This window comes from Salvelinus namaycush, chromosome 26 (genome assembly GCF_016432855.1).
Source record: "Salvelinus namaycush isolate Seneca chromosome 26, SaNama_1.0, whole genome shotgun sequence".
NCBI classification, from domain to species: domain Eukaryota; kingdom Metazoa; phylum Chordata; class Actinopteri; order Salmoniformes; family Salmonidae; genus Salvelinus; species Salvelinus namaycush.
Window position 1 is genome coordinate 36,503,393 of NC_052332.1, and position 13,340 is coordinate 36,516,732.

At 41.8% G+C, this 13,340-nt stretch overlaps 1 protein-coding gene across 1 annotated transcript in view; it reads left to right on the forward strand.

The window, feature by feature from the left end:
• Positions 1 to 1,011: 1,011 nt before the first annotated feature.
• caln2 (calneuron 2) overlaps positions 1,012 to 13,340 on the forward strand; it is a 48,141-nt gene continuing 35,812 nt past the window's right edge. The window contains exon 1 of the mRNA XM_038964526.1: positions 1,012 to 1,129. Within this exon, the coding sequence (XP_038820454.1) occupies positions 1,012 to 1,129 (118 nt within the window). The remainder of the gene's footprint in view (positions 1,130 to 13,340) is intronic.

Genomic DNA, 13,340 nt, shown 5'->3' on the forward strand with positions numbered 1-13,340 from the left:
TCCTCTGTTTCGGTCATCAAAGCATACCTCTACATTTCCCAGTTCTCTTACCCTTTACCCTGCATATATTTCTCCTCTTCTGTCCTTTCATCCTCTGCTTTTATACAGGGGATTCAAAATCAACAGAGGAGTCTTTTCATTGTGTGGAGAGGAGAGGAAAGCAGAGGGGGAAAGTGAAGAGAAGAAAGTGTGTAGACTGGCCTTCCTCTCAATCTCTCCCAGCAGTAAAGAGACATGTCTCTGTCTCTTTGTGCAACAGGCCTGTAGATAGTGCCGTGTATAAAAACACTCCTCTTTCTCCATCTCCTGCTCCCTCTCAGGGATCTTTGTCTGTCAGTCTCCCCCTTTCTCTGTCTCTATCTCTCTCTCTCTTTCTCTCTGCTGTTGATAACTGTCTTTGTCATGACGTGAGCATCGGTGTATCTGTCAGGTGGTGGGGTCGCTCAGTGAGCCACTCTGTCTCTGTGGAAATGGACTGGAGGGACAGGAAGAAGTCAGACACATTGACAGGAGGGTTAGAATAAATGATGGAGGGAGAGAGAGTGAGAGAGGGATGAAATAAAGGGGGGGGAGTGGTAATATAATATAATAATATACGTGCGTGGTTAATGACAAGGATTGAGGAGGTGAGGGGAGGGAGGGAGGGAGGGAGGGAGGGAGGGAGGGAGGGAGGGAGGGAGGGAGGGAGGGAGGGAGGGAGGGAGGGTTAGATTAAGTGATGGAGAGTGACAGGACTTTATTCAGGTTTTTATCTCTCTGGGCCAGGTGCCTGAGACCGAAACTGAGGGAGGAGGAGGGAAGGAGGAGATGAGTGGAGGGAAGGGGAGGAGGAAGGGAGATGCGGACGAGTAGGCAGGGAGAGAGGGAGACTTGGGAGCGAGGGAGGAGGAGGTGAGGAGTAGAGGGGAGGAGGGAGAGAAAGATGGAGGATGTGCACTCTCCTTCACACACATATATTGGCACACAGACCCTCAGCATTCAAACTATAAGTGTGTTTTTTGCAGAGAGAAGATGCCGTTCCACCACGTCAGGTCTACTCTGCTCTACACTGGAAGTCTCCTGAGCCGGACACTGTCTGAAGGGAGCGAAACCTTCCAACTAACCAGCATCTCCACAGAGGAGCTAGGAGGTCAGTGTGTGTGTGTGTGTGTGTGTGCGTGCGTGCGTGCGTGTGTGTGTGTGTATGTATGTGTGTTACTGCGTGTGTTGCCAATTTATTAAAATAAAAAACTGAAATATCTTATTTACATAAGTATTCAGACCCTTTGCTATGAGACTCGAAATTGAGTCCACCTGTGGTAAATTCAATTGAATGGACATGATTATGAAAGGCACACACCTGTCTATATAAGGTCCCACAGTTGACAGTGCATCTCAGAGCAAAAACCAAGCCATGAGGTCGAAGGAATTGTCCGTAGAGCTCAGAGACAGGATTTTGTCGAGGCACAGATCTGGGGAAGGGTGCCAAAAAATGTCTGCAGCATTGAAGGTCCCCAAGAGCACAGTGGCCTCCATCATTCTTAAATGGAAGAAGTTTGGAAACAAGATTCTCTGAACTGATGAAACCAACTCTTTGGCCTGAGTGCCAAGCGTCACGTCTGGAGGAAACCTGGCACCATCCCTACAGTGAAGCATTCATGCTGTGTTTTTTTTCAGCTGCAGGGACTGAGAGACTAGTCAGGATCGAGGGAAAGATGAACGAAGCAAAGTACAGAGAGATCCTTGATGAAAACCTGCTCCAGAGCCCTCAGGACCTCAGACTGGGGCGAAGGTTCACCTTCCAATAGGACAACCACCCTAAGCACACAGCCAAGACAACGCAGGAGTGGTTTCGGAACAAGTCTCTGAATGTCCTTGAGGGGCCCAGCCAGAGCCCGGACTTGAACCTGATCGAACATCTCTGGAGAGACCTGAAAATAGCTATGCAGCGATGCTGCCCATCCAACATGACAGAGATTGAGAGGATCTGCAGAGAAAAATGGGGGAAGCTCCCCAAATACAGTTATGCCAAGCTTGTAGCGTCATACCCAAGAAGACTCGAGGATGTTATCACTGCCAAAAGTGCTTCAACAAAGTACTGACTAAAGGGTCTGAATACTTATGTAAATGTTATATTACATATTTTTGTATATAAATTTGCAAACATTTCTAAAAACCTGTTTTTACTTCGTCATTATGGGGTATTGTGTGTAGATTGATGAGGGGGAAAAAAACATTTAATCAATTTTAGAATAAGGCTGTAACGTAACAAAATGTGGAAAAAGTCAAGGGGTATGAATTCTTTCCGAATGCGCTGTATAAGCAAATGGGAGCCTTTGATGTGATCCCATTGGGTGTTGGAGATGAATGGCTCCTGAGATTCCCGCCCATCAAGGGATTCCGTTCAGAAAGCTATTTTCCAATCGACCTGTCTGTGAACGGTAGTGTGTACCACCTTAGTGTTCATAGTACAACAGTTACATGACAGTGGTTGTACTTTAGTCTGGATTTGTTGCCATCAATCAGTTGTGGTTTTCTCAGTGAGGGATGATTGATGTTCTGATGTACTAATGTACAGTACAGATGTACTGTTGTCAAATCAAATAAATAACATGTTATTGGCGAAATGCTTGTGTTCCTAGCTCCAACAGTGCAGTAGTATCTAACAATTCACAACAATTCACACAAATCTAAAAGTAAAAAAATGGAATTAAGAAATATATAAATATTAGATAGAGCAATGTTGGAGTGGCATTGACTAAAATATTGTAGAATAGAATACAGTATATACATATGAGATGAGTAAAGCAGTATGTAAACATTATTTAAACATTATTAAAGTGACTAGTGTTCCATTATTAAAGTGGCCAGTGATTCCAAGTCTATGCATATAGAGCAGCAGCCTCTAAGGTGCAGGGTTGCGTAACCAGTTGGAAGCCGGCTGGTGATGGCTGTTTAACAGTCTGATGGCCTTGAGATAGAAGCTATTTTTCAGTCTCTCGGTCCCATCTTTGATGCAGCTGTACTGACCTCGCCTACTGGATGATAGCAGGGTGAACAGGCCGGGGCTCGGGTGGTTATCAAATATTTATATATTTCTTAATTCCATTCTTTTACTTTTAGATTTGTGTTTATTGTTGTGAATCGTTTTTAGATATTACTGCACTGTTGGAGCTAGGAACACAAGCATTTTGCTACACCCGCAATAACATCTGCTAAATACTGTATGTGTATGTACCTCCCTCATCTCACCTCATTTGCTCACATTGTATATAGATTTATTTTTCTACTGTATTATTGACTGTATGTTTGTTTATTCCGTGTGTAACTCTGTGTTGTCGTATGTGTCGAACTGCTTTGCGTTATCTTGGCCAGGTCGCAGTTGTAAATGAGAACTTGTTCTCAACTTGCCTACCTGGTTAAATAAAGGTTAAATAAAATTTTAAAAAGAATAAAAAATGTGACCAATAAAATTTGATTTGATTTGAACAATGGTGGATATCTTGAAGCAAGTGGGGAAAGCAGACTGGGATAAGGAGAGATTGAATATGTCCGTAAACACTCCAGCCAGCTGGTCTGCACATGCTCTGAGGACGCGGCTAGGGATGCCGTCTGGTCCGGCAGCGAGGGTTAACACGTTTAAATGTCTTACTCACGTCGGCCAAGGAGTAGGAGAGGCCACAGTCCTTGGTAGCTGTGTAGTGATGTACTGTTGTAGTGATGTACTGTTGTACTGATGTACTGTTGTACTGATGTAGTGATGTACTGTTGTACTCATGTACTCATGTACAGTTGTACTGATGTACTCATGTACAGTTGTACTGATGTACTCATGTACAGTTGTACTGATGTACTCATGTACTGTTGTACTGATGTACTGATGTACTGTTGTAGTGATGTACTCATGTACTCATGTACTGTTGTACTGATGTAGTGATGTACTGTTGTACTCATGTACTGTTGTACTCATGTACTGTTGTACTAATGTACTGTTGTACTGATGTACTCATGTACTGTTGTACTCATGTAATGTTGCACTGATGTACTCATGTACTGTTGTAGTGATGTACTGTGTACTCATGTACTCATGTACTGTTGTACTGATGTACGCATGTACTGTTGTACTGATGTACTGATGTAGTGATGTACTGTTGTACTCATGTACTGTTGTACTCGTGTACTGTTGTAGTAATGTACTGTTGTAGTGATGTACTCATGTACGGTTGTACTCATGTACTGATGTACTGTGGTAATGATGTACTCATGTACTGTTGTACTCATGTAATGATGTACTTATGTACTGCTGTACTGATATACTGATGTACTGCTGTACTGCTATACTGATGTACTGATGTTTATGAAGATTGAAGGTTCTATCACAGTGTGAGCCACAAACACACACACACACACACACACACACACACTCACACACACACACACACACAGCAGTAATACATGTGACGGCTCATTCAGACATACAGCAGAGAATGTCTCTTCTGTATAGTGCTGCATACTGATAAATCATTTTGTTTTAGATGAAAGAGAGACACTGTCAATCCCATTCCCTTTGTTTTTAGAGAGAGAGAGAGAGAGAGAAAAGCTCTGGGGTTGTTTTCTGTTGAAATGGGAGGTTTACAGGCTTAGATGGGTGTTGTGACTTAACTCAAACACTCAGAGAACTGACAGAGCAAAGACAAGCGGGAGAGACACATCTAAGACTGGATTAGTACACTGACACAGAGGAGAGGAGACACGGGGGGAGAGAGTGGAGGGAAAACGGGAGGGGAGAGGGGAAAGAGAGAGGGGGAGTGGAGAGAGAGAGAGAGCGAGAGAGAGAGAAAGAGAGAGAGAAAGAGAGAGAGAGCGAGAGAGAGAGAGAGAGAGAGAGAGAGAGCGAGCGAGAGAGGATTTGTCAGTCAGAGAATAACAAACAGAGTCAACAGAAGAGGGGCTCTGTGAGTCTGTAAACCAGGGCATTGAAGACTCATTGATAAAGATGAGAAATATGGATGTGGGGAAGCTTATGTGACTTTTTGTGGAGCAAAACGTTTTGTGTAAGGTACTTTACTGCGTACAGACCCCCGCTCACTCAACGTCAGTGAGCTATATCGCGTTTCCTTGTACAGCGCATTCGGAAAGTATTCAGACCCCTTGACTTTTTCCACATTTTGTTAAGTTTTAGCCTTATTCTAAAATGTAGTCAATAGTTTTTTCCCCACATCAATCTACACACAATACTCCATGATGACAAAGTAAAAACTGTTTTTCAGAAGAAAAAAATGTAATAAGAGATATATATATACCGTTCAAAAGTTTGGGGTCACTTAGAAATGTCCTTGTTTTGGAAAGAAAAGCTCTTTTTTTGTCCATTAAAATAACATGAAATTGATCAGAAATACAGTGTAGACATTGTTAATGTTGTAAATGACTATTGTGGCTGGAAACGGCTGATTTTTAATAGAATATCTACATAGGTGTACAGAGGCCCATTATCAGCAACCATCACTCCTGTGTTCCAATGGCACGTTGTGTTAGCTAATCCAAGTTTATCATTTTAAAAGGCTAATTGATCATTAGAAAACCCTTTTGCAATTATGTTAGCACTGCTGAAAACTGTTGTTCTGATTAAAAAAAGCAATTAAACTGGCCTTCTTTAGCTTAGTTGAGTATCTGGAGCATTAGCATTTGTGGGTTCAATTACAGGCTCAAAATGGCCAGAAACAAAGAACTTTCTTCTGAAACTCGTCCGTCTATTCTTGTTCTGAGAAATTAAGGCTGTTCCATGCGAGAAATTGCTAAGAATCTGAAGATCTCATACAACGCTGTGTACTACTCCCTTCAGAGAACAGCGCAAACTGACTCTAACCAGAATAGAAAGAGGAGTGGGAGGCCCTGGTGCACAACTGAGCAAGAAGACAAGTACATTAGAGTGTCTAGTTTGAGAAACAGATGCCTCACAAGTCCTCAACTGGCAGCTTCATTAAAAAGTACCTGCAAAACACCAGTCTCAACATCAACAGTGAAGAGGTAACTCCTGGATACTGGCCTTCTAGGCAGAATGATGGAGGCCACTGTGCTCTTGGGGACCTTCAAGGCTGCAGACATTTTTTGGTACCCATACCCAGATCTGTGCCTCGACAGTCCTGTCTCTGAGCTCTACGGACAATTCCTTCAACCTCATGGCTTGGTTTTTGCTCCGACATGCACTGTCAGCTGTGGGACCTTATATAGACAGGTGTGTACCTTTCCAAATCATATCCAATCAATTGAATTTACCACAGGTGGACTCCAATGAAGTTGTAGAAACATCTCAAGGATGATCAATGGAAACAGGATGCACCTCAGCTCAATTTTGAATCTCATAGCAAAGGGTCTAAATAATTATGAAAATCAGGTATTTCAGTTATTTATTTAGAATTCATTTGCACAAGTTTCAAAAAAAAATTAAACGTATTTTCATTATGGGTATTATGTGTAGATTGATGAGGGAAAAAATATATGTAATCTATTTTAGAACAAAATGTGGAAAAAGTCTAGGGGTCTGGCTACTTTCCCGTATGCACTGTTGGCCTATTTGGCGGGAAAACTGTGAAGCGAGCTGTAGCCTATTGCATGTTTCTGTTTCTCAGTCTTTTACTAAAGAATGTGAAACAATGTTTTGTCTGTTTGCTGCTTTTCATTAAATCATGTGTCTGTTCTTTTAGGTTATGACATCAAATAAATATCTTCATATGGGCAAACATATATTTTGTAGCAAAGGCATGATACCCTTAATTTTTGTTGTTGTTTCTCTGTAATGCTACTAGCCACCTACCAATGTTATGAAGTTGTCTTTAGCTGGCCCAGATTGGGAACCCATATCCCAACCTCATAACTAGCTACCCAGAAGCCATTTCAGGCTACCAATAAAATTAGAGTAGCTAGCTTGTGTAACTATATTAGCTGACATGCCTGCTGGCAAGGTTGGTAGAATTTTAAAAAGCCATTAAAACCTCATAACGCACGGATCCCGCTACCGGGATCAAAATCGACAACATCCGGTGAAGCTGGAGCGCGCCAAATTCAAATTACAAAATTGTGATATTAAACATTCATGAACATACAAGTGTCCTACATCATTTAAAAGCTTAACTTCTTGTTAATCCAACCGCGTTGTCAGATTTCGAAAAGGCTTTACGGTGAAAGCATACCATGCGATTATCTGAGGACAGCGCCCCACACCAAAATACTTTTCCAAACCAGCACAGGCGTCACAAAAGTAACAAATAGCGATAAAATAAATCACTTACCTTTGAAGATCCTTCTCTGTTTGCAATCCCAAGGGTCCCAGCTACACAACAAATGGTTGTTTTGTTTGATAAAGTCCTTCTTTTATATCCCAAAAATGTCAGTTTAGTTGGCGCGCTTGATTCAGTAATCCACTCGTTCAACATGTATACAAACGAATCCAAAAAGTTACCAGTAAAGTTCGTCCAAACAAGTCAAACGATGTTTCTAATTAATCCTCAGGTACTCTAATATCTAAATAAACAATAACATTTAAGACGGAGAATAGTATGTTCAATAGGGAAGATAAATAACGAAGTGTGTGCACCTCATTCACCTGCGCATCAAGACTACATTTCTAATGAGAGACACCTTGGAAAAACTACAACTACTCGCTCATTTTTCAAAAAACAAGCCTGAAACCCTTTCTAAAGACTGTTGACATCTAGTGAAAGCCATAGGAACTGCAATCTGGGTGCTATTTATTTGTATATCCCATAGACAAGCATTGAAATGGACTGTGACCTCAAAAAAACATTTTCCGGATGGATTTTCCTCTGGTTTTCGCCTGCCATATCAGTTCTGTTATACACAGACATTATTTTAACAGTTTTCTATCCAATGCTACCAATTATATACATATCCTAGCTTCTGGGCCTGAGTAACAGGCAGTTCACTTTGGTCACGTCATTCATCCGAACTTCCGAACACTGCCCCCTAGCCCTAAGAGGTTTTTAATTACTAAATGTATATTCCTTTCAATATTTTACCCAGATTTGCAGAGAAGCATATTTAATTTCTTAATTAAAAGAACCAGGATACAGACATCTCAAGAGGTATGCTTAGAGATGCAGAAAATGCAACATATGTTTTACATCAACTAAGCATTGCAGGAAGAAGCTGAAAAATTATCCAACTTCAGACACCCTCCAGCCATCCTCTCATACTATGGAAACATTGTGATGGAAACATTGTGAAACACAAAGTAACAATAGCCTCTATATGATTAAAGGGATGTCAGTCCATCTGTTACTAGGTCCTCACCATCATCATTATCATTATTTACATCATTGAAATTCACCAAATCTTTTTGTTCATAAGCCCACTAGGCTACTCATTTGTTGTCATTAAATCTAATGAATAATAGAATGGAAAATACCATTGGGTGTTTGCGCAATATCCTACACAATTGCACACAGCAGCCTGGCCTTGGTGTCCAATCCGATGCACAGAAACATTTTTATTTAACCTTTATTTCACAAGGTAAGTCAGTTAAGAAGAAATTCTTATTTGCAATGACGGCCTACCACGGGCCAAACCCTAACCCGGACGACGCTGGGCCAACGGCCAGTTGTGATACAGCCTGGAATCGAACCAGGGTCTCTAGTGACACCTCTAGCACTGAGATGCAGTGCCTTAGACCGCTGCGCCACTCAGGATCCCAAACATAGGAAAACTCTAAATCAAATCAAATTTTATTTGTCACATGCGCCGAATAATACCGTGAAATGCTTAGTTACAAGTCCTTAACCAACAATGCAGTTCATTCATTGACATGGTGCTTTCTCTGTTAATGAAATATTCTCGACGCTGCTGTAAATCAAGCAGATAATCAACATAGGGGTATTGGATTGGATCCACCGTGGATCACGTCTTCACTGACGCAACGAACGAGACTCCAAAATATTCTGGACATTCTTCCGAACACCGTTTTCCCACGCTTTGGCTGTTTCTGCATCAACTGCTATATCACAACAGCTGTTTGTCACTTGACTGTCATTAACTAAAATATTTCCTAGATCAGCTGATGATGGTTGTCAATATCACCAGGCCTAACTACACTGTAAACCACAAAGCATTTTTTAACTCATATTCTTCTCGTAAGTTGTACTCAAAGTCAATGAAAAAAAAATATTTATGCGATAGTCACACCAACTAAATTGTTTTAAGTTACGATAACAAATTAACTTTTTCCCCAGCATGCTTTAATGCAGGTACATTTTTTGTAATTGCTTTATTCTGTGTTTTTGCATGTACATTGGTTGATTGATTAAATGTTATTCTACACAAAGAGAAATGTTTTCTAAACTAATCCATTTAATTTTTGCACCCGTTACTGAAATGGTTGTTACAGTTTAAATAGCTTAGATAGTTTCCTCCCACTGTTCTTAACCCTGGCAGTCATTATGAATGCAGGTTGTGGGTGAATACACATTTCAACTGTTGGATAGCCTAATGCTGGCTAGATTCTAATAGGAATTACACATCACTTTGCAAGCCACAATAATGTGATTTATTCCACAAACTTTCACAATTTTTCCACCATGTATCTTCCAATCAGGATTTCTGGAAAACCTGGGAAATGTACCAGCATTTTGAAACCCTACTTGCAGGCCTAATGTGGCCTGTAAACTACGAGTTTCAGACCACTGTATAAGGCCTTATGATATATGTAATGGTTCAATTAGAATGATAATATTTGCCTAGGAACTCACTTGATGAAGGCCGCAGGACTGAACATTATCGAATTCAGCAACCATGTCTCTGTCACTAATAAATACAGTCACGGGTGGTAACTCTACAATTCAATCGAAAAGGCATGGCACACTGGGTAATTATTGGAGACGTGGCTTAGTGGGGGCCTTAAATGTAAGTATACCATACTGTGAAAACAGCTGGATACCAAATGCGCAACAAGTAGCTAGGGCTGTTAGCCTATATTGAAGAACCATACATGTTAGGTGACTCTTTCGGTTAGAAGTATTCAATTTTGCAATCACATAGGTTACATCAATTTGGATTTGTGTGGCCATGAAAACAACTGTTTTCAGGCGTAGCCTAAAATATCAACATGAACATTTGATAAAGTGGTGCTGCCTTTAATAGCTTAAAACTCCACATCTCATAGACTCAGCAAGACTTTTGTCCCCGGATGGTGGCCCATAAGGGGTCGGTGGCTTTCTTGAGGTATTCACGACTGATTTAGAATGAAGCTTTCAGAACATTCACACCTAGCCTACTGGTCATTCAGCTCACAGTCGTCTGGAAACGTTCATACCAGTGCAATGCAGGTCCGTCACATTTCCGTCTCCTTTTCATAACGAAACAATGGACGCCTATTGATAAAGGTTTTACATAGGCTATTGGTACCAATCACTATAGCCTAATACTCCTCCAATCGATGGAAAGATTTAGTGTGCTGTCGACAAACATTCTTATTCTTAAACATTATTATATTGAATATGTGCACATTTTTTATTTATTAATTAATGTTAGTAGGTTTATGGATTAACATTTTCAAGTTATTCGCCCAACCCTGTTTTATCTATTCTGTCCAAAAGGAATTTAACACATGCGAAATATCACCGTAATCAGGCTAAGGCTATAAGGCTGTTTTGTCGTCTCCAGCCTTTATATTAGACTATATCAGCCTTCGGACAGGTTTAAAGGAGTTTCCCTGCCGAGCCACTAGCCAACCGAGCCCCAGCCGACGTGTTTTCACACGGAACGGTGGGGAAGCGTGCACAGGCAGGCGCGCCGGCGGACAAAATAGTTCAAGGAACAGCATTCCCGCTGAAATATAATGCCTTGTGGCAGTGCTTCGGTCTCTTGAGCGGAGAGATAAAGAGGCAGTCTTTTAGCTTAATGAAAACCCAGAACAGTTTCCGGCACTCAACAATCAAATCATAGGCCTATTCAGTAAGAAACACAGGCTGCTGGTAGGTCCAACTATAGCTGGACATAAATCACAATGACACAGTAACTCCATTGTCGGCCAACACTGGCCATTGTCATATATGAAATGTATAAATGCAGACACCGAAATTGTCCCTTTTAAGGGACAGTTCACCCAAATTACAAAATTACATATTGGTTTCCTTACCCTGTAAGTAGTCTATGGACCAGGTATGACAGCAATCCATGCTTTGGTTTTGTTTACCTGGCCACTGTTTCAAATGCAAACTTTTTCCATTTGTGACAGAAATCCAATGTAAGTCAATGGTATACAGTGCATTTGGAAAGTATTCAGACCCCTTCCCTTTTTCCATATTTTGTTATGTTACAGCCTTATTCTAAAATTGATTAAATTATTGTTTTTGCTCACCAAGCTACTCACAATACCCCATAATGACAAAGCGAAAACAGGTTTCAAAATAAATATAAATAAATCTTATTTATATAAGTATTCAGATCCTTTGCTATGAGACTCAAAATTATACTCAGGTGCATCCTGTTTCCATTGATGATTCTGGAGATGTTTCTACAACTTGATTGGAGTCAACCTGTGCTAAATGAAATTGATTGGACATGGGCCTCCCACAGCGGTCTAAGGCACTGCAGTGCTTGAGGCGTCACTACAGACCTGGGTTTGATTCCAGGCTGTGTTTGGCGGGCCGGGATATCCTCGTCCCATCGCGCTTTAGCGACTCCTTGTGGCGAGCCGGGCGCCTGCAAGCTGACTTCGGCCACCTGCCTGAAAGTGTTTCTTCCGACACATTGATGCGGGTGGATTCTGGGTTAAGCGGGTGGATGCGGGTGGATTCTGGGTTAAGCGAGCAGTGTGTCAAAAAAGCAGTGCGGCTTGGTAGGGTCGTGTTTCGGAGGACGCATGGCTCTATACATTCGCCTCTCCAGAGTCCGTAGGGGAGTTGCAGCGATGGGACAAGACTGCAACTACCAATACCATCACAAAATGGGGGACAAAAAGAGGTGGAAGTACAACAACATGATTTGGAAAGGCACAAACCTGTCTATAAAAGGTCCCACAGTTGACAGTGCATGTCAGAGCAAAACCAAGCCATGGGGTCAAAGGAATTGTCCATAGAGCTCCAAGACACTATTGTGTCGAGGCACAGATCTGGGGAAGGGTACCAAAAAATGTCTGCTGCATTGAAGGTCCCCAAGAACACAGTGGCCTCCATCATTCTTAAATGGAAGAAGTTTGGAACCACCATGACTCTTTCTAGTGCCGCCCGGCCAAACTGAGCAATCAGGAGAGAAAGGCCTTGATCAGGGAGGTGACCAAGAACCCGATTGTCACTCGGACAGAGCTCCAGAGTTCCTCTGTGGAGATGGGAAAAACTTCCAGAAGGACAACAACCTCTGCAGCATTCCACCAATTAGGCCTTTATGGTAGAGTGGTCAGATGGAAGCCACTCCTCAGTAAAAAGTGCATGACAGCCCGCTTGGAGTTTGCCAAAAGAGTACATATAACTCACCTCATCCAGTAGACGTATCAGACAGGTAAAGGACATTCTCCTAAGCATCTATTAAAGAATGGCAGCCCTTTCACTTTCCCTATACAGTGCACTACTTTTGACCTTGAGCCCTATAGGCCCTGATCGGTGGTAGTGCACTACATAGGGAGTAGGGTGCTATTTGGGACGCATACATAAACAGGTGGAATGATACAGAGGCACTTTAGCCCCTGCTGTATGATTACACATGTTAAATGACATTTTTATTTTTTATTTAACTAGGCAAGTCAGTTAAGGACACATTCCTATTTACAATTATGTTCTTACCTTGGCCAAACCCGTGCCGAAGCTGGGCCAATTGTGCACCGCCCTATGGGACTCCCAATCACGACCAGATGCGATACAGGGACTGTAGTGATGCCTTAGTCCGCTGCGCCACTTGGGAGCCCCAATACTAAATACAAAGACATCTTCCTTTAATGTCGAGACGTTCTCCTCTTTTAACAATTTGATAGGATTTAGATTATAAAAGGGGTTGATAAGAGAGACATGCTATGAAACAGGTTGAATCACAGAGAAGTTAACTGGGTGAAGTCAGACCGACATTGTCCTGATGGTCTGTTAAAATGGCCTCTAAGCTATCAGTTGATTGACAGGTAATTAGGCGAGTGGACGCCTGCTTTGAGAGGGAGGCTGGAGTGGACTTAGAGGACAAATGCCAAATAATACTCTCTTCTGGACCCTATATAGTGCAATACTTTCAACCAGGACCACATAGGTGCCTCTACATGGCTCTACATAGTGTACTACTATATAGGGCTCTGGTCAAAAGTAGTGCACTAGCTTATATAGGAAATAGGATCATATTTTGGATGCAGATATACTCCAGTCTATAGC